The 19,624-nt window shown below is 42.1% G+C and overlaps 4 protein-coding genes across 4 annotated transcripts; 3 read left to right on the top strand and 1 right to left on the bottom strand.

Annotated features, from left to right (window-relative positions):
- Positions 1-175: 175 nt before the first annotated feature.
- LOC1275799 (phenoloxidase 8-like) lies at positions 176-3,021 on the top strand. Its single transcript, XM_315075.3, has 6 exons — positions 176-860; positions 934-1,287; positions 1,356-1,457; positions 1,550-2,177; positions 2,242-2,491; positions 2,569-3,021. The coding sequence occupies exons 1-6, from the start codon at positions 333-335 to the stop codon at positions 2,768-2,770; spliced, it is 2,064 nt and encodes a 687-aa protein (XP_315075.2). The 5' UTR covers positions 176-332; the 3' UTR covers positions 2,771-3,021.
- A 1,659-nt stretch (positions 3,022-4,680) lies between these two features.
- On the top strand, positions 4,681-7,177 carry LOC1275798 (phenoloxidase 8). The gene is made up of 5 exons (XM_315074.3): positions 4,681-5,302; positions 5,370-5,825; positions 5,890-6,517; positions 6,582-6,822; positions 6,897-7,177. Exons 1-5 carry the CDS (start codon positions 4,733-4,735, stop codon positions 7,102-7,104), a joined length of 2,103 nt encoding a protein of 700 aa, XP_315074.1. The 5' UTR covers positions 4,681-4,732; the 3' UTR covers positions 7,105-7,177.
- A 3,857-nt stretch (positions 7,178-11,034) lies between these two features.
- LOC1275792 (phenoloxidase 8-like) lies at positions 11,035-13,716 on the top strand. The gene is made up of 6 exons (XM_315073.3): positions 11,035-11,675; positions 11,777-12,130; positions 12,194-12,295; positions 12,356-12,983; positions 13,052-13,301; positions 13,370-13,716. The coding sequence occupies exons 1-6, from the start codon at positions 11,151-11,153 to the stop codon at positions 13,569-13,571; spliced, it is 2,061 nt and encodes a 686-aa protein (XP_315073.2). The 5' UTR covers positions 11,035-11,150; the 3' UTR covers positions 13,572-13,716.
- Positions 13,717-15,184: 1,468 nt separating this feature from the next.
- Positions 15,185-16,550, bottom strand: LOC1275785 (odorant receptor 47a). The gene is made up of 4 exons (XM_315072.5): positions 16,069-16,550; positions 15,545-15,980; positions 15,312-15,464; positions 15,185-15,238 (listed from the first exon to the last, which is right to left on the bottom strand). The coding sequence occupies exons 1-4, from the start codon at positions 16,542-16,544 to the stop codon at positions 15,185-15,187; spliced, it is 1,119 nt and encodes a 372-aa protein (XP_315072.5). The 5' UTR covers positions 16,545-16,550.
- Between the last annotated feature and the right edge of the window lie 3,074 nt (positions 16,551-19,624).

Raw genomic sequence — 19,624 nt, 5'->3', positions numbered from 1 at the left:
GTTTTATCAAAGCTTCATGCATGTGCATACGCGTGGTTTACATTTGCTTCCCATGTACTGCAACAATTGCAGATTACAATTGCATTGTACCATATCATTATCGCAGATGCAGTGGTCGTAAACCGCAAAAATGGCGATTGGAATTGGAAGAAATTGCATACAACCAGGCACCGGCACGTCAAGTGCAAATCAGAATGATATATAAACTATACCAACTACTTCTGTAGCATCACAAACGTGACTGTAACAGTGACTGGTGGTTCTCGTTTCGTTCTCGCGCGTCTTTAAACACCGAATCGTTCCTTTAAGTGGAAAAACTAACGGTTAATCAAATGGCTGACAACACTAAACTGTTGGCATTGCTGCAGCGCCCCCTCGAGCCAACGTTCTACCCGAAAGATGACGGCAAAACGGTGGTCGATCTGCCGGAAAACTATCTCACCGATCGCTACAAACCGATCGGCCAGTCGCTCCAGACGCGCTTCTCGTCCGAAGCGGATACGCGCATCGCTGTGCGGGCTACTACTCTGCCCGACATTAGATTTGCCGAGGAGCTGCCTAGAAGGGGCGATTTTTCGTTGTTTATTCCGAAACATCGCAAAATTGCTGGTGATTTGATTAAACTGTTCTTGGACCAACCGGATGTGGACACGCTAATGAGTGTTAGTTCGTACGCGAGAGATCGGCTGAATCCGGTCCTGTACCAGTACGCGATGGCTGTAGCCATTCAGCATCGGCCGGATACGAAGAACCTAAACATTCCATCGTTCTTTGATCTGTTCCCGGATTCGTTCGTCGATCCGACGGTCATTCCAAAGCTTCGAGAGGAAGGCGCCGTCGTAAACAATCAAAGGGATCGGGTTAGTAGTAACACACGTTTGACGTGTCGCAGGTGATTAACAAACTTGATCAACGCTTATTTTTCGCCCACAGATCACAATAGACATTGCAATGAACTACACTGCTTCCGATCGGGAGGATGAGCAGCGGTTGGCCTACTTCCGCGAGGATATCGGTGTGAACCTGCACCATTGGCATTGGCATCTGGTGTATCCGGGAGAGGGTCCGAATAACGTAGTCAATAAGGATCGACGTGGTGAGCTGTTCTACTACATGCATCAGCAGCTGATCGCTCGCTACAATGTGGATCGATTCTGCAATCGATTGAGCCGCGTGCGTCCTCTGACTAGCTTGCGAGAGCCACTACCGGAAGGATACTTCCCGAAGATCGTTCGAAGCTTAACAAACCGAGGTTTTCCTGCTCGTCCACAAAATACGATCTTGAGGGTAAGATTTATTTGCACGCAATCGATTAGATTCTGACTACTGATTGTGTTTGTAACCGTTACTTCCAGGACTTGAATCGAATTGAGGACGATGTCGTTCTTTCAATTACCGACATTGAACTATGGGGCAGCCGTATTGCTGAGAGCATCGATGGTGGTTACGTTGTTGCCGTATGTTGCAATTGTATATAATAATTACAATTTTACAATTACAATGGATTTGCAAAAAGTGGTCAATAACGTGTGATCTCTCTTTACACTAGCCCGGAGGAAATCGGATTCCGCTCGATGAGCAGACTGGCATTGATGTGCTGGGTAACATCATAGAACCGTCGGCACTGTCGGTCAACAGTCAGTACTACGGTAACTATCACGGCCACATGCACAATCTGATTTCGTTCAGTCACGATCCGGAGAACCGCTTCCTGGAGGGATACGGTGTGGTGGGCGAGTTCCAGACCGCTATGCGCGATCCCGCCTTCTACCGTCTGCACGCTCAGGTGGACAACATGTTCCATCGCTACAAGCGCACGCTGCAACCGTACAATGCCAATCAAATCGGGTACGCCGGTGTGCAGATACAATCGTTCGGTGTACAGCTGAACCGTGCCAATGCGCCGGCCAATGTGCTGCTGACGTACTGGCAGCGGTCACAGATTGATTTGGGCACCGGACTCGACTTTGGGCCGCAAGGAAACGTGTTTGCATCGTTCACGCATCTGCAGCACGCACCGTTCACTTACCGTTTCGCGGTGAACAACACTACCGGAGCGGCTCGTCGTGGAACGTGTCGTATCTTCATAGCACCGAAGACGGACGAACGTAACACTCCGCTGACAATGGACGAGCAGCGCTTGTTGATGATCGAGCTGGATAAATTCCGTGTCAATTGTAAGCTTATATATTTTTTGGTTTTCTTTAGAAATGGAGTTTAACCTTGTACATACCTCCGCAGTGACTCCCGGTGTGAATAATATTGTTCGTCGTTCGGAACAATCGAGTGTTACCATTCCGTACGAGAGAACCTTCCGTCCGATGGCACTTTCCAACATTAATCTACCCGAAACGGAACAGTTCCGCTTCTGCAACTGCGGCTGGCCCCATCATTTACTGCTTCCCAAGGGCACGGCCGAGGGAATGAAGTTCGACCTGTTCCTTATGATCTCCAACTTTGCCGATGATACCGTCAACCAGGAGTTTAACGAGTATGAATTTGCTTTACTGTGGTTGTTAACACACCTCAATTACCTCATTTCGGTACAACTTTTCCGTTTGCTTTTAGGGACATAAACTGCAACGATTCCCATTCGTTCTGTGGCATCCGCGATCAGCTGTATCCCGATAAGCGTCACATGGGATATCCGTTTGATCGTCGTATACCAACGGCCACGCGTACGCTGTCAGACTTTACACGCCCAAACAGTAATATGACCAACATTGAGGTACAAATTCGCTTCACAAATACGGTGATTGCCCGAACCTAAATGAGTGCCTCTCCTGCTCAACTCGTGAATATGTACCAAGTACGCCACAATCGCGAGGGTGATCGTTTAGTTGGATTTGGAAACATAGCAATGTTATTCCCGTTTCTAATTTCCGAATACCGATTTAAAACGGGTTAATTCTGCGATCGAGGCTCTTGGCACGGTTCAAAAAGATGCCGACCGGTGAATAATTCTGTTTTACTCATGACTTATGTTTGAATATAATCTAATAAAGTGTTGCATTTCAAAAATAGGTGTGTGCTTTTATCATAGCGGTTTTTAATAAGATGTTATTAGTATTATGTATATTATAAAATGTTATATTGTTATGATATTTATGTAATATCATCCGAGGGAACGATAATGCGCAACGTTAAAACTTTTAAACGTAACGTTAAATAAGGGTTCCCTCAGATCAGATATTATATTATATTCTTAAATCGCTAACAAGGATATTTTATCATCCGGACAATCCCTTAGCAGCAAAGAGTGATTGTTTAGCTACATTAATATTTTGTGCTGTAGAATCGAATTTGTTGTGCAACTGATGCTCTGATCTTGTGATCTGTTATCTCATTAGTTATTCTCTTTTAATGACACTTTCTTAATTGATTTTTTGGCGATTTCGCCTTATTTTTGTTTATGTTTACGATCTGTCATGTCATTTTTGATAAGCCTATGGAAAAGGTTAAATGAATAGCTTACCAACATTGCACAAATTGAGCTAAAGATGAACATTGTGCAGATAAATATAGTGGAACCCACAGGCCCGTCTGTGATACAGTTGTCAGCCCGTATGGTTTATCAACATGTCTGTCCTGGGTTCAAGCCTATTATGTCGTGCTCGCTATACGTAGGAATGACTATCCTGGTATGGGTAATTAATAAGACCGCATTTATCAAAGCAAGAACTCTTGTTGTTTAAATATCTTAATATGTTTTCATTAACTTCGTATTTTGTTATTTAAACATTTCTTTTGTTCTCTTTTATATGTAAAGTAGTTTTAGTTTTATTATTATTATTAATATTATTTATTGGTTAATCTCCAACGGGCCATATGGCTTAATTAAGATGGGGAACAGTACACAAAAAAATAAACATAATAAAATCAAGATTTTTATGGCAGTTCACTGTGGCCACGGCAGAAGCCTGTTATTAATGGTAATTTTTAATGATTTTTTATCTTATTACTTTTTGTGCCACGTTGAATAAACAAAGCCAAAGATTGGATATTTTTTTCGTCATTTATTTTATAACTTTGAATTGTAAAACACTTGAGACATAATATTTCCTAAATACAAAATAATGTTTAATTGTCATAAAAAGTGCCCTATTATTTTTGGCATTTAAAATAAAAGTTGGTTTAAAAATAAACAACAAATTGTTTGTTACAATAATTTTCATTGTTTATCGTCGTGTTTGAAATAAATGATCTAAATAACAGTTTATGTACGAGATTGAAAATTTATAGAAAATACTATCCTGTGGATGTCATGTTGTTTTATCACAGTCTAATATAGCGCAATGTAAGCTACAAAACAAAATTGCTTACATTTTTACATACCCAGGCTTATCGCTTCGTGCCAAACTGTTATCATCGCCGCAATATGCTTCTGAATAGGTTGTGTAATCTTGACGCAGGGTTGAACAACACATTGGTCATTGAACCTATAATAACAGTGCAGACAGTAGTGTAAAACGCAGCTGGCTCAAGGTCAACTAAACGCTTGATTTTAGGAGGTCATTGTTACCTTACCAAAAAATTCTGCGGTTTTTATTGCATGTTTCGGTACATATCTATCAATGCCGCCAAACATACACAGACATGCACAGATCGCTGTACGCAAATGCATCAAATACCATCCTTGTTTAGTATATATACTCCGTTTGCGAAATAGATTCGTATCATTCTTAGTGGAAAGCCTAATTCGCATCATATTCAATCTTTCAAAGTGTAAAGTATGGCCACTTTAACACAGAAATTTCACGGACTTCTGCAACACCCGCTGGAGCCACTGTTTCTTCCCAAGAACGATGGCACACTTTTCTACGATCTTCCGGAGCGCTTCCTTACCTCGCGCTATAGTCCGATTGGGCAAAATTTGGCCAATCGCTTTGGACCAAATTCACCTGCCTCGTCGCAAGTCAGCAATGATACGGGCGTGCCGCCAACGGTGGTGACCATCAAAGATTTGGACGAGCTGCCGGATCTTACGTTCGCCACGTGGATTAAACGCCGGGACTCGTTCTCCCTTTTCAATCCGGAACATCGGAAAGCGGCAGGAAAGCTGACCAAGCTGTTCTTGGATCAACCGAATGCGGATAGGCTCGTCGATGTGGCCGCTTACGCTCGCGATCGTCTTAATGCACCATTGTTCCAGTACGCACTGTCCGTGGCGTTGCTGCACCGTCCGGACACGAAGAGCGTGTCCGTACCGTCGTTGTTACACCTGTTTCCAGATCAGTTCATTGATCCGGCTGCCCAGGTTAGGATGATGGAAGAAGGATCAATCGTGCTGGATGAGAACCGGGTAAGTATTGGGTGTGTTTAACTGTTGTAAGGGGATAGTGTTTCCATACCTCAACACTCTTGGACAGATGCCGATTCCCATTCCAATGAACTATACCGCTACGGATGCAGAGCCTGAGCAGCGAATGGCATTCTTCCGAGAGGATATTGGAGTAAATCTGCACCACTGGCACTGGCATTTGGTCTATCCCGCTTCTGGGCCACCGGATGTTGTGCGGAAGGATCGACGGGGCGAGCTGTTCTACTACATGCACCAGCAGTTGCTCGCCCGCTATCAGATTGATCGTTATGCGCAAGGACTGGGACGAATCGAACCCTTAGCTAATCTGCGCGAACCGGTGCGTGAAGCCTACTACCCTAAGTTGTTGCGTACATCCAACAATCGCACCTTCTGTCCCCGATATCCCGGGATGACGATCAGTGACGTTGCACGCAGCGCCGACCGATTAGAGGTTAGAATAGCTGATATCGAATCGTGGCTTCCCCGCGTACTAGAGGCGATCGATGCTGGATTTGCAGTTAGTGTATGTACTGGGTGGGATGGGATTGTTTGATGTTCTGATTGCGATCCTGCATTGATTTTTGCAGGATGACGGTGTAAGAGTGCCTCTGGACGAAACAAGAGGTATAGACGTGTTGGGTAACATTCTCGAACGATCGGCCATCTCGATCAATCGCAATTTGTACGGTGATGTGCACAATATGGGACATGTGCTGCTGGCTTTCATTCACGATCCACGCGGAACGTATCTGGAATCGTCCGGAGTGATGGGAGGTGTAGCAACCGCTATGCGGGATCCGATCTTTTATCGCTGGCACAAGTTCATCGACAATATTTTCCTCCGGAACAAAGCTCGTCTCGCTCCGTACACCATGGCCGAACTTTCTAATAGCAACGTAACGCTGGAAGCGCTTGAAACGCAGCTCGATCGCGCTGGTGGCGCTGTCAACAGTTTTGTAACCTTTTGGCAGCGCTCGCAAGTTGATCTGCGGGCTGGAATAGACTTTTCTGCAGCGGGCAGTGCCTTCGTTAGCTTCACGCATCTTCAGTGTGCTCCATTCGTTTATCGGCTTCGCATCAATTCGACTGCTCGCTCAAACAGACAAGACACGGTACGGATCTTTCTCTTGCCGCGCCAAAACGAACAGGGTCGCCCTTTGTCTTTTGAGGATCGTCGTCTGCTGGCCATCGAGCTGGACAGCTTCCGTGTAAATTGTATGAATCCGTGGGACATTATATGCTGACCGGCTTAAACCAATAACGAATTTGTTGCTTTCAGTGCGCCCCGGCATGAACAACATCGTACGACAGTCGTCCAACTCGAGCGTTACGATTCCGTTCGAGCGGACCTTTGGTAACGTGGAGCAGGCTAACGCAGGCAATGCACAATCGCGATTCTGTGGTTGCGGTTGGCCGGCACATATGCTACTGCCGAAAGGGAATGCGAACGGCGTCGAGTTTGACTTGTTTGCAATGGTCTCGCGGTTTGAAGACGATAACGCTAACGTTAACTACGATGAGTAAGTGGCATACAGATTGTGCCGACCACCCGTTGCTATGATATTATAATGCTATCGCTTTCGACCACCAACAGGAATGCTGGGTGCGATGATTCTTATGCGTTCTGCGGACTGCGGGATCGCGTTTACCCTAGCCGTCGTGCGATGGGCTTTCCATTCGATAGAAGAGCATCGAACGGTGTTAGATCAGTGGCAGATTTCGTTGCACCGTACAAAAACATGCGATTGGCGACTGTGACCTTACGTTTCATGAATACTATTATCGATCGTCCCACAAACTAATAAAAAAACGATGTAATGAACGAACAAAATATAACGATTTATGAATAAACTTTTAACAAGCATGCAATTGAAATATGTATCTCAAATTGTTTATAATGCATATTTAAGCAGAAATATCTATACAGAAAGAAAAATAGCATTAAAAATGGACAGGTCGTTTTGCTTCGTTCAGCCTTAATTTATTGATAAAAATGCAGGTCTTCAAAATTAGTCCAATCTGATTGAACTTAACAGTCTGAATTCCATGCCTAAGACGATCATGATACGAAGCCGTTCAGTTAACGGCTAAACCATGGAACCTTCTGATACTGATGCTCCTGATTTACTCTCGTCCATCTCGTTGTATGTTCCCTCTCGTTCTCTTCGTCCTCTTGATCCTCTGTCAATTGAAACACGTCATACTCTTTATACTTTCAATGATCCTCTTCTATCCTGTTTCAGGTTGTTTAACCACGTTTACCATCTCTTTGATTTCGACTCCTCTTTTAACTCTTTCCGTAACCGTATTTTTTCTTCTAATTCTCTTTAATTATTCTTCTAAGTTTTCGTTAAGTTTATGATAGTCTCTACGCTCTACCTACGTTTTTTTTTCTTTAATTTATTTGCTAGGTCAAGACTAGTTTAGTTAGGCTTAGTTTTTCATGAATTATTTTGTTTATTTGTTAGGGTTTAATTAGTTTTACGTCTGTTTTATTTAACCATGATGGCGGATATTGAATTAATAAATGAAATGAAATGAAATGAAATGAAAGAAATTATATGAAAGTGATTTAGAAGAGCAAATAAAACATATGGTTCACTGTGGTGGGACACGCAGAATGCTCAAACATGAATATTTGCCTAATTTTATTGTTTTTCGTACCAGTTAATGATGTTCCAATATTAACTGATTCGTTAGTCATAACTACCTTTTTTATCATTCAGAAATAACTTATAAAGTTCATAATGCTAAATTTAGAATCAAATTTAAATATCTTATTCTCGACTGGCGATCTCAGCTCTAGTTTGATACAGATTTCGTGTTCGATATTTCTATTGCGCTGAAATTGAACCGACTCTACTAGACCGGGCCCAGGACCAATAGCCTGACAAGAGAAGTGATATTGCAATTTCAAACTATATGTTAACAGATTATTCCACTCTTACATGAAACAAACTGAAAAGAGTTTAGCAGAGCTCTGGTTTATCGTTTCACCAAAGAAATAATGATTAATATTAAAACTACAATTCTATTAAATGCAATACTGCTACTAATTACTACTACTACTAATCAAACATACCTGACATGCAAAAAAAAAAGCACAGCAAAATGGAGATTGTCATAAGGAAGACTGAATGTATGTAAATAACGATTATAATTTAGGCCAGCGATGTCAAACTCATTTAATCCCGCGGGCTATAATGCTACTGCAAATAGTAACACTGGCGGCTGCCTAGTTTTTATATGATGTTGAATAATAAAAAAAATTAGATCGTTAGCAGTTTTTTTTTCATTTCATTTGGGATTACAGTTACGTTACAATATATTAAACTTTGATGTAAAAAAACGAAAAATAAACTGCAGACGATTATTTTAAATTGGCAATAGGTTTCTGATATTTCCGACATTTGAATAGTTTTGTGTCCAGTAACAAGATTTAGTACGTAACAATAATGGCAAAAACTCGTTTATCAAATACAGAACAGTAAATTTTATGTTGATATTTGTGTCATTTTGATAATCATTATTTTTGAGCTGATATTGGTTGTGAACATCATGTACGTACGTTAGAAACGGAGAAATCTTACTTTTGATGTCGTCCAAGGTCCATACATTACTACAGTTCGGATCGTCCAGTCCAGTCGAGCCTTAAACAAATCTTAAGTTGACAGTCGCTAAGTGTCATACAAGTCCATAGTAACCGTTACTCCCTTCCGGTCAATTTTCATTGAAATCCTTATTCATTATGGCGACTAAAATCAGATTCATAAGCTCACTTGTGGTTTATATTTTCGCTTTGATCTTGGTAAGCTGCCTTCTGGAAAACTTGAGATCACTGGTCATTAACACGTGTTTGTACTGACATCTGATTGCATCTGATATTGAAACGTTTTGGAAAAGTATAATGTTCTAAGCTGCAACCACTGGAAAAGATGAGTCCGACCTTTCCCAAAACAATATGACAAAAAAGTGTAAAAGCTTGCGTTTTTCGTTCCAGTTGGTGGAGCGACTATGTTAATTTGTCCATGTATTTCTATAATAGAAAGTGCTCTTTGGTTACTCTTTGGTTACCGAGTACCGTAATTGATTAATAAAAAAAGATGTTCCAAACTCGCATACAAATTGTTAAGAGTTTAGACTTCTGGACATACAAAATTTTGTAAGAGTTTGCAGCCTAAACGAGAGTTGTTTCTTTAAACAATTGTTCATGAAATATATGCTACAACATTTTATGCATCGGACTACAGAATTATCATTGATTGTTTAACCATTTTTGGGGTTTTTTGTATAACTCGAACAGTTTTTGGATTTCTTATCTTTTTTGTATGCATAGAGATAAAGTAGGAAGAAACACCGACAAGGTTTTATACCGTTGCACGGTCTGACAGCAAGTAGAGAAACCTGCGAAGTTGCTCTTTTTCTTCAATGGCACAACAGTCGTTGTCGGCCAACGCCAAAGCATGGCTTTCAGTGACTTATTGATTACACGAAGCAGGATAATCAGTCTCACATATGGGGGCACGGTCCATTCGGGGCTTGAACCCATGACGGGCATGTTGTTAAGTGAAATATTTACTTTATATTTCAGGTGTAAGGAATTGACTGACATGTACGGTAGAAGCTGAAATGTAAAATAAATGTTGGCTCAAGCGGTCGCGGTCCACACCGAAAGTCTTCGCGGGCCACATTTGGCCTACGGGCCAACAGTTTGACACCTCTGATTTAGGCACTTACGTTTGAGACTAATAAGGCAGGGCTAGATCAAATACGGATATCCTATCTCTTTTAATACACACACGTCAAAGGCTCCTTCAAGATTGCACGTAGTTCGATTAGCCTTAATTCATTACCACTCAGCCCGATAGTCAATCCTTGCTACGATGGGAAGGACCATCCTAGGCTTAAACCTATTACGGGTATGTTATTGAGTTGTTCGAGATGACGACTGTACCACGGGACCGGCCCACATAAACATGATCGACAATGCTCCTATAACTAAAAGAAAAAACTAGACATTTGCCTAAAAACACTTTTGTCAGCATCTATTGTCACAATCAATTCAAAGAATATTTATTTAAGAAGCAGCTCATTGGAAAATTTTTATATTTTTTATATTCGAATAAGCATAGATACATTTTTTCCAACTAGTAAAAGCAGGCCTTTTATCTTACGTCTAGGTCATTAACCGAACGTAGTGGTTAAATTGCGTGATAAGCAAGCTATTGTTTCGTTATTATTTACCATCGGGCAAATCAGAATCTGGAGTGTGTTCAGTTACATATTTAAATAATACATTTAATGAAAACAAATCGACCATCATGAGTATAGTAATTTAAGAAATCTTAAGATGAAAGCCTTTCCCAAGAAAATATGGAAGAAAATAGCTTAAAAAATCTCGCAGAGTTTATGCAATTGCTATCGTCTGATATATCATCTTCGGAGCTGATGTTGCTTCTTCTTTTACATGTTAAATCTTTCTTTGAACTTGCTTATCACTTCTTTGGATCCCACAACGCTTCCAATGCTTGACAAAATATGTTGTTTCTGTTGCTACATTGCCATGAACCTTAACACACACACACACACGAAAAAGAAAATCTTGATAATTTTGGTCGACCCGAACCGCGGAGCGATAGTGGTGGTTGTCGTCCGAAAAATATCCATCTAAATTATCGTTATATTTAGGCTAGTTTGTGGTTTGAGCGCAATCTAATTCGTATATAAGACGCTGCAGATCGTCACAATCATCAACAGTTTGACGAGATCAACCGAATAGAGTGAGTGCTTGCTCTTAACAGTGTGTCGTGCAGTGTCAAAAAGTGTTTAGCCACCAATAATAACAACGATGTCGGACAACAAGAAGCTTCTGGCCCTGCTGCAGCGCCCACTGGAGCCAACGTTCTACCCAAAGGACAATGGCAAAACCGTGGTCGATCTACCGGAAAACTTCCTGACTGAGCGGTACCGTCCGATCGGCGCCTCACTGCAGAGCCGCTTTGGAAACGATGCCGATACGCGCATTCCCGTGAGGAATGTGTCGCCGCCGGCCATTTCCTTCGCAGAGGCCGTACCGCGCCGGGGAGGCTTTTCGCTGTTCAACCCAAAGCACCGTCAAATTGCGGGCGATCTTATCAATCTGTTTATGAACCAGCCGGACGTTGAGACGCTGATGAGCGTGGCGGCTTACTCGCGTGATCGACTGAATCCGATCCTGTTCCAGTACGCGCTGTCCGTTGCGATTCAGCACCGTCCGGATACGAAGGATCTGAACATTCCCTCGTTCCTGGAGCTGTTCCCGGACTCGTTCGTTGATCCGAGCGTGTTTCCTAAGCTCCGTGAGGAGGGTGCCATCGTACAGGCCGAGAACAGAGTAAGTAGAGTAGAGGGTAGAGATGTTGCACAATCACAAAGAGGGTAGAGATGTTGCAGCAATGGACCTAACACTGTATCGTTTTCTGTACATCGATTTAGATGACTATTGATATTCCGATGAACTATACTGCCTCCGATCGGGAGGATGAGCAACGTTTGGCCTACTTCCGCGAGGACATCGGTGTGAACCTGCACCATTGGCATTGGCATCTGGTGTATCCGGGCGAGGGTCCCGACCGTGTCGTCAACAAGGACCGCCGTGGTGAGCTGTTCTACTACATGCACCAGCAGTTGATTGCTCGCTACAATGTGGAGCGCTTCTGCAATCGTCTCGCTCGTGTACGACCACTGACGAACCTGCGTGAGCCTTTGCCGGAAGGATACTTCCCGAAGATTATTCGCAGCTTGAATAACCGGGCGTTCCCACCGCGTCCACAGAATACCGTTCTGAGGGTTAGTACTTAAAACCATGATCCACGGATCATATGTTCATTGATGATTTTATACCGCTCTCAGGATATCAATCGCGTGGATGATAGTGTTACCTTTACGGTGAGCGATCTTGAACGCTCGGAATCTCGCATTGCCGAAAGCATTGACGGTGGATACGTCGTGGGCGTAAGTAGATTAGTCAACAATAAAATCGCTCGATAAAATAATGATTTACCTTGTATGCAGCCCGGTGGTAATCGTATTCCTCTGGACGAGCGCACCGGTATCGATGTGCTGGGTAACATCATGGAACCGTCGGCACTGTCGGTGAACAGCCAGTTCTATGGAAACTATCACGGAAACTTGCACAACATCATCGCGTACAGCCATGACCCAGATAATCGCTTCCTGGAGGGATACGGTGTGGTGGGCGAGTTCCAGACCGCTATGCGTGACCCATCGTTCTACCGTCTGCACGCCCAGGTGGACAACATGTTCCATCGCTACAAGCGCACGCTGCAGCCGTACAATGCTAATCAGCTGAACTACAATGGCATCCAAATCCAATCGCTTGGAGTGCAGCTGAACCGTGCCAATGCACCGGCCAATGTGCTGCTGACGTACTGGCAACGATCGCAGGTTGATCTCGCTACGGGACTCGACTTCGGACCGGAAGGAAACGTGTTTGCATCGTTCACGCATCTGCAGCACGCACCGTTCACCTTCAGACTGACGGTGAACAACACTAGCGGAGCTACACGCCGTGGAACGTGCCGTATCTTTATTGGACCGAAGGTGGATGAACGCAACACTGGTCTGACAATGGATGAGCAACGCCTGTTGATGATTGAGCTGGACAAGTTCACCGTTAACCGTAAGTATATTCAATAGTCTATACTTGCAATAACACCAGAAGCACTCTATTGTTTATTTGTTTTGCAGTAAACCCTGGTACGAATAACATCGTCCGCCGCTCGGAACAATCCAGTGTAACCATTCCGTACGAGCGAACCTTCCGTCAAGTCGCGCTGTCTAACATCAACGAGCCAAGCACGGAACAGTTCCGCTTCTGCAACTGCGGCTGGCCGCACCATCTGCTGATTCCGAAGGGCACTCCCGAAGGCATGCAGTTTGATCTATTCGCCATGATCTCCAACTACGCTGACGATACGGTCAACCAGGAGTTTGATGAGTATGGAATTGTGGTTGTTGTTTTGTATCTGCTTAGGTAGTAATCATTTTGCACTTCTCTCTTGCCAGGAATGTTAACTGCAACGATTCGCACTCGTTCTGTGGACTGCGCGACCAGCTGTACCCTGACCGACGCCCGATGGGTTATCCGTTTGATCGCCGCATGCCGACCGCTGTGAGAAGTTTGACCGATTTTACCCGCGGTAACACCAACATGGCAACGTCGCAGGTGCAGATCCGTTTCACCAACACTGTCATTGCCAGAACTTAAACCTGGTTCAAATGAATACGTGTTAAACGATACTTATTTTTGGCAAACGATTACTGACACATTTGATTGGATTACTACACTTTAACTTTATAAAATTTCATTCGATTATTTTCAAAATAAACGCAATTTATTGTTTCGCAGCATACATCAAGATTGTTATAGATTGTGGTTGAAAGAAAACACATGGTTAGATGCGTCTGTTTGGCTATTCCGGTTCATTTTCTCTGAATATTTTCATCCACGTCTGTTTCATTTTTAATTTTATTTTCTTGTTCGTTATCTTTATAGCTCTGGTTATTATTGCAGACTTTTCAATTTGTATATGTTTTAGAATAAATTATAAGATTACTTTAAGGTAATCGTTATGTAGCTTTTATTTTACACAATTTGTTGTTTATTTCTCTTTCAATGGATAACAATGATCCCTATAAATGTTCTTTGTGATTCCTGTGAAGTCTACATGAGGTGTTGCCATGATTTCCGCCGCCAAGAGTTAAACTCCATACAAAAAGCTGGCTAGTATCGTAAAACACCCCAATGTTGACTTGTAATTGCAATTGTGTAATGTTTCATTCTTTACAATCTTATAACAACACAAATTTCACCAAAGTTTGTGGTAAGTGTACAGTGGTAACAATTCACCACATATATCATATCATCATACAACGTAAAGAGAGCAACAGATCAGCGACACGACTGCATATTAATTGCCGCCTAGCGTTACCACAAAGGTGACCGTTACAATCCATTGCTTGAATGGCGACATCAATAATGATGTCGTGTGCAAAGGGTATATTAAAAAAAAAAACAACATAGGTATCTATTCCATGAACATTCCAATCAAGCAAGAGGTTCGATTTTTGTTCGATGTATTTTCCAGCACAATACACAATGATGATGGTTTATACGACCATTTATTTTATTTATTTCATTTGCTACATACGAAACATAGTGTCACTATATATACACACATACGCGTGCACTGTTGCCGTCCACGTCAACAGATCCTGTGAGCCGCCGTGTAAGAAAGACTTCGAGGGAGTATCCGTACTGTGTATTATTTTATTTGAGCATACATGTGCAAATATAGTTATTAAGCTTTACTGTACTGTACTGATGTGTCCTGAGATTTCGTTAGAACAATGCAATGATAAAAAGGGAACACAGCAGTGGGACACGCGAGGAATGTAGGTGATACATGCGGAGATTTTTTAATTTTGCGTTCGAACATGCAATGGTGACGGCGGGACAGTTACAAAGCAGAATTACTTGGGTTTAGTTGAAACGCAGAATTATTTTTTTCCATGCTTTTTCTATAACTCTACAACATTTAAACAGCAAAAAAGCCAATAGACGATGGAAGTGGATAGCGTGTGGTGAAATGGTAACAGAGTAACATAAACATTGTGTAGATTTCATAGCAGAGCAGTTTAGACTTTAGACAAATAGAATTGCATCTATGTTCGCAATTATTGATAGAAAACTAAGTTATACATTGATTTTGGATAGTTCCATTAGAATAGTTAGTGTTTCTTGTGCAGCTAGATCCAATCCTCTATTTCACGTTTAAGATTATTAAGTGTTGTTTTTGCTTTAATAATTGAAACAATCTTTTACTCCATCAGAGACATCAGTAGAGCTACGTACGATCCAGCTGAGTTTAAAATCTGAAAAGAGATAACACCAACCACAAAAGGTCACTTACTCAAAATCGTTTTTAATTACGTATTGCCACCATACCGCATTCAGCGCGGGCAAAGATGCTTGCGTAAAGCCCGACTTTGCGTTCACCGGTTTCTTCGCTCTCATCATACAGTTGATCAACATTTTTTGGGTGCCAACACTTGCATCATACCATTTGCTTTTGAAGACAGCATCATGCACCTGTGTACTCTAGAATTGAAATTGACCACAGCAAAGAAGGGGATTTAGTTTCTCTAGTTTTCCCACAGATTGGTTGGATATGTGTGCACCTCGTAGTAGAGCTGTGATCCATAGTAGCAGTAGTAGGTAACCTGTATGGTAATGGCCATCCCGTACGCCACATATACCACCATAATGTTCGTACCCACCGATATGACTAGCTGAAAGCCGAGCATACAGAGCAGTACCGATGAGATGAGCAATTGATTCAGAATGACATTTTTGTACGCATTGATGACACGATCGGAGATACGTAGTATGTATTTGTGGTGTTCGATGAGTTTCTTCAGCTCCCGGTTACCATCGTCAAAGCGAAGCCCCTCGAAACGCTCTTGGATGATGACGAAGTGGGCCACCAGGCAGGAGGAAAAGGTACCGAACGTGGAATCACACGCCACACAATCCAGCACGACCCAAAATATGGCCACACTGCACCAGACAAAGAAAATTGTAAAGGTCACCGGATGTTTCACATCAAATGGGAAGCTACGGACGAGGAAAGAGAAGATAAAGACAGCTGGGTAGTAAGAGTGTGGAGAGCACTTGGACTTGGGAATCTCCCCAGGCAACCTACTCCATCAGCAGCGGTAGTTTCCAGTCCGATTTCTCTGACAGGAAAACCAGCACTAGCGCTACTCCCACGAATAGCACTCCCGTTGACATGGCCGTAATCAAATAAGCCCACGCGAGGAACCGGTCGATGCGGTTGTACTTTTGCACGATCCTGATTTCGCTCAACTGGAGCGAATCCTTCAATGCCGCAAACTCGTCCACGATACTCCACAGCTCGGACCGATGCAGGAGTAGATTGTACTGCCGCACCAGCCCCAGGTAGGCGGTGAAGGTGGGCCCCAGACAATCGCATAGCAGCATAATTTGGTCGATGTGTTTGAAGGCAAACATCACCGTGCCCAGCATCATGACAAGCACGGTGAAGAAGCTAACCGCGAACAGAACTCTCCCACGGAACGAATCGGTTCGAGCAATGCCAATAGCTCTCAGGCAGATTGATTGAACACGGAAAAAGTCAACGGTCTCAGCGGCCAACATGATTGATGCGATACGCAGGTTCTAGACTGACTGACTGTTTGCAGGTACAGCACCAACGTTTTAGACGGAAGCTCAAGAAGGTGACTTTTGCATACACGTGTACAAGCTCAGGCAAATACGGCAATTATGTTTGATATGCAGTAATTAAACTGTTGGCGAATGTCAGAAGCAAAGGGGTTATTTAACATATCAATTGTGTCACACGAGGAAATGCTGAGCTGAGGCATACCGTACGGAACAAAATGGCTCACAGATCAGCCCTTGTAAAACGTTCTATATTTAAAGGCATACAACCGTCTTATTAAAAATGCGTCTCATTAATTAGGCTGCATCGACTAACAAGAAATGTAAAGGATTTACAATCAGTAAGCGTTGATTGATTTATATTAGTTCCAGCTAACTTTTAACGTCCTATCAAACTCAAAACAAGGTACGACCGCACTACCATTCTCTTACTAATTAAAGTTCATATGTGAGAACTCATTTTGAATCACAGAAAACAATAAACCATATCAACCACCATATCCATAACAAGTTATATTTGTGTTAACATATATTTTTCTTGCTAATATTAAATATTCTTTTGAAAACTATCGTATTCTTCTTCTTGGCTTTACGACCTACGCGGTAATACCAACCTATACAAGCTTTCGAGACTAATTAAGTACCATGCAGCCGGATAGTCTAGTCCTTGCTCCTCGAGGGCTGTCTATTTTAGATTTGAACCCACGACGGACACGTTGTTAAGTCGTGCGAGTAGACGACCACGGGACAACCCCTTTTAATAACTATGCTGTCATATGTCATACTACTGCAAAAGTGTATGAATCCGCTCACAGTTTAATACCATCATTTGGCAATTCATCGTTATCCTGATTTAAATAGGCGCGAGGCCTCGTGAGCGACAAAATGCTGACAAATTATTCAACAAGTGAACTTTTGACAATTTTTCGTTACCTGGAGAAGCCAGATAATACACATAAGTGACAAAATTTGACAAAACAGCGTGAACAAACATTTATTTGGCTCAGTTGTAATCCATTCCCAAGTTGATAATGCTAAAATGCATGTTTATAAATGATTTAAGTTTCTTTTAGTACTTTATAAACAAAATATCGATAAATATTCATGTTCCTCTATAAGAAAAGGCTTGACTTTCTGTCATGTGGTGCAGCCTGCTCCCAAGATACGCGGTTAATGCGTTTTCGAGGGATCCGCATTTATTCACATTTCTCAACCAAAATACAGTTAAAAACGGATACTTTGTTATTGAATTTAGTATTAATATCAACTCACCCATTAATTAAATTCAATTCGTGAAGAAAATTTGGAAACTTATGGCTTTAAAGTGGTTTAAAAATGTGAGCAAAAAAGCAATGTAATTGTATTTTACAATTCTTGCAGCAAAATGTACTTATTAGACATTTTATCTATCAAATTAAAAAAAAGCTTGTCTCTAAACCAACGTAAGTCGAGAACCGCGTAATTCGGGAACAGACTGTATAATATTTTGTAGAACCTGCAGAAATGAGTTTCTTTTAAATGTTTTATCACTGCATACCACCAACAGAATCGAAGCTAACCAAACCAGTCCTTGAAAAATGCCCCAAAATGACGACCTGACTGACGGTTGAATCCAGCCGCCTGCTTAAATAAAGATCCAACATAACTTACACAGACTTTAAGGTCTCTCTTGAATGCGTCTCAAATCACCCCTGCCTACGGGCAGCAAGCGCAAACGGATATGGATTCTGGTGAAAAATGATCATCACCACAAATGACCTAAAAGCTAACAGCAACGGTGACGGCACGGCATGGTTGAAACCCGAAAACCGGTTGGGATGTAAAATAAACCTACCATAACAATCGTTGCGGGTGTAATTATAATACCGCGGTCGTAGCGAATACCTGCCGGCGGGTGTTTTTGCTTCAATGGTTTGCCGAGCGAGCGCAAGTTCCGTGTTTTGCTTGTGCCCAAAAGCAATCAGAAACATTTGACCTCATCGACGCGGAAAGTAAACACCAATTTCGCGTTTTCCAACCGCCCATGAAAAGTTTGCTTGTTTTCATATTTGCCAGCAAGGGTTTGACGAGGCAAGGTCCCGGTCCCGGTGCGTACATTTTTTGCATGAAATATTTTAACGTTTGTGCTGTAATGCGAGTGCACAAAATATTCTGAGCAATAATTTTGCAAACTGTGCTGAAAAGGGGAGTTTGTAGTATTTTATTCCTATAGTATGCTATTTTTAATGCTTTGCGTGCATCATCCTAGATAAATCCTGTTTACTACAACAATATCTTAAAATATGTCATTCTATAGCAATAAGCTCTGCAGGAACCTAAATATGTGTGTTTTAAATATGGCTCTACTTATGATAGAGGCAATTTATCGATGATGACTTCCTGTGAACATCAATCAACTGTTGTCGTGTATCCGCCTCCGCCGGAACAACTGGTGTGTTGCATCTCCTGGGTGTACAATTAATAAAGCTTTATTTGGTGTTCGCATCCGGGGGAATTGACGGTCATGGTGTTTGACCCAGCGGGTTCAAGTAAATCGTTCAATGAATGGCCACTTCATTGAGCTACGGTTCGCTACGGCAGGACCTGAAACCGATGGGTAGATGCACTGGTGGCAATGGTAAATGTTTGATGCATGACTTCCGTACCATACGGCGAACGACCCAGCACGACGGAGAACGACGGATTTCAGCTCGTTACAGTACTTCCGGGCAACTTCGACATACAGTTTGCTTCCCATAATGTTGATCGAATCGTTGAGTTATGTTTGCTTATTGTTCCAGTAAAATGATAATGCATAAAGTAAGACTACAATGTTGTGCAATAGCTCAGTATTTCTATATCCATCTTAGCAAAAGCAAAAGCAAAGTATGGTTTATAATTTAGTGCATTATTTACATTTTGAAATAAATATTAAAGACATGAAAGGCATCTTTAAAAATACATTTCTAGAAAATATATAGTTTTCGGTAGGTAATTATTATTTTAGATACTATATTATATTACATTCATTTTACGTAACTTTGTTTGTTATCTGTTTACATTTCGTTTGGCTTCTC

This window comes from Anopheles gambiae, chromosome 2, assembly GCF_943734735.2.
Source record: "Anopheles gambiae chromosome 2, idAnoGambNW_F1_1, whole genome shotgun sequence".
NCBI classification, from domain to species: Eukaryota; Metazoa; Arthropoda; class Insecta; order Diptera; family Culicidae; genus Anopheles; species Anopheles gambiae.
Note: the sequence above shows the minus strand (reverse complement) of the source record. Positions and strands in the feature narration are given on the sequence as shown.

What these genes read in the sequence shown, in the direction of transcription:
- LOC1275799 (XM_315075.3), top strand. Translation starts at nt 333, where the DNA reads ATGGCTGACAACACTAAACTGTTGGCATTGCTGCAGCGCCCCCTCGAG. An exon ending in TAAACAATCAAAGGGATCGG is followed by an intron (nt 861 to 933) that starts GTTAGTAGTAAC and finishes TTTCGCCCACAG; the next exon opens with ATCACAATAGACATTGCAAT. An exon ending in GTCAACCAGGAGTTTAACGA is followed by an intron (nt 2,492 to 2,568) that starts GTATGAATTTGC and finishes GTTTGCTTTTAG; the next exon opens with GGACATAAACTGCAACGATT.
- LOC1275798 (XM_315074.3), top strand. Translation starts at nt 4,733, where the DNA reads ATGGCCACTTTAACACAGAAATTTCACGGACTTCTGCAACACCCGCTG. An exon ending in ATGCTGGATTTGCAGTTAGT is followed by an intron (nt 5,826 to 5,889) that starts GTATGTACTGGG and finishes TGATTTTTGCAG; the next exon opens with GATGACGGTGTAAGAGTGCC. An exon ending in GGACAGCTTCCGTGTAAATT is followed by an intron (nt 6,518 to 6,581) that starts GTATGAATCCGT and finishes TGTTGCTTTCAG; the next exon opens with TGCGCCCCGGCATGAACAAC.
- LOC1275792 (XM_315073.3), top strand. Translation starts at nt 11,151, where the DNA reads ATGTCGGACAACAAGAAGCTTCTGGCCCTGCTGCAGCGCCCACTGGAG. An exon ending in ACGGTGGATACGTCGTGGGC is followed by an intron (nt 12,296 to 12,355) that starts GTAAGTAGATTA and finishes CCTTGTATGCAG; the next exon opens with CCCGGTGGTAATCGTATTCC. An exon ending in GGACAAGTTCACCGTTAACC is followed by an intron (nt 12,984 to 13,051) that starts GTAAGTATATTC and finishes TTTGTTTTGCAG; the next exon opens with TAAACCCTGGTACGAATAAC.
- LOC1275785 (XM_315072.5), bottom strand. Translation starts at nt 16,544, where the DNA reads ATGTTGGCCGCTGAGACCGTTGACTTTTTCCGTGTTCAATCAATCTGC. An exon ending in GATCACAGCTCTACTACGAG is followed by an intron (nt 15,465 to 15,544) that starts GTGCACACATAT and finishes TTTCAATTCTAG; the next exon opens with AGTACACAGGTGCATGATGC. An exon ending in CTTTGCCCGCGCTGAATGCG is followed by an intron (nt 15,239 to 15,311) that starts GTATGGTGGCAA and finishes ATCTCTTTTCAG; the next exon opens with ATTTTAAACTCAGCTGGATC.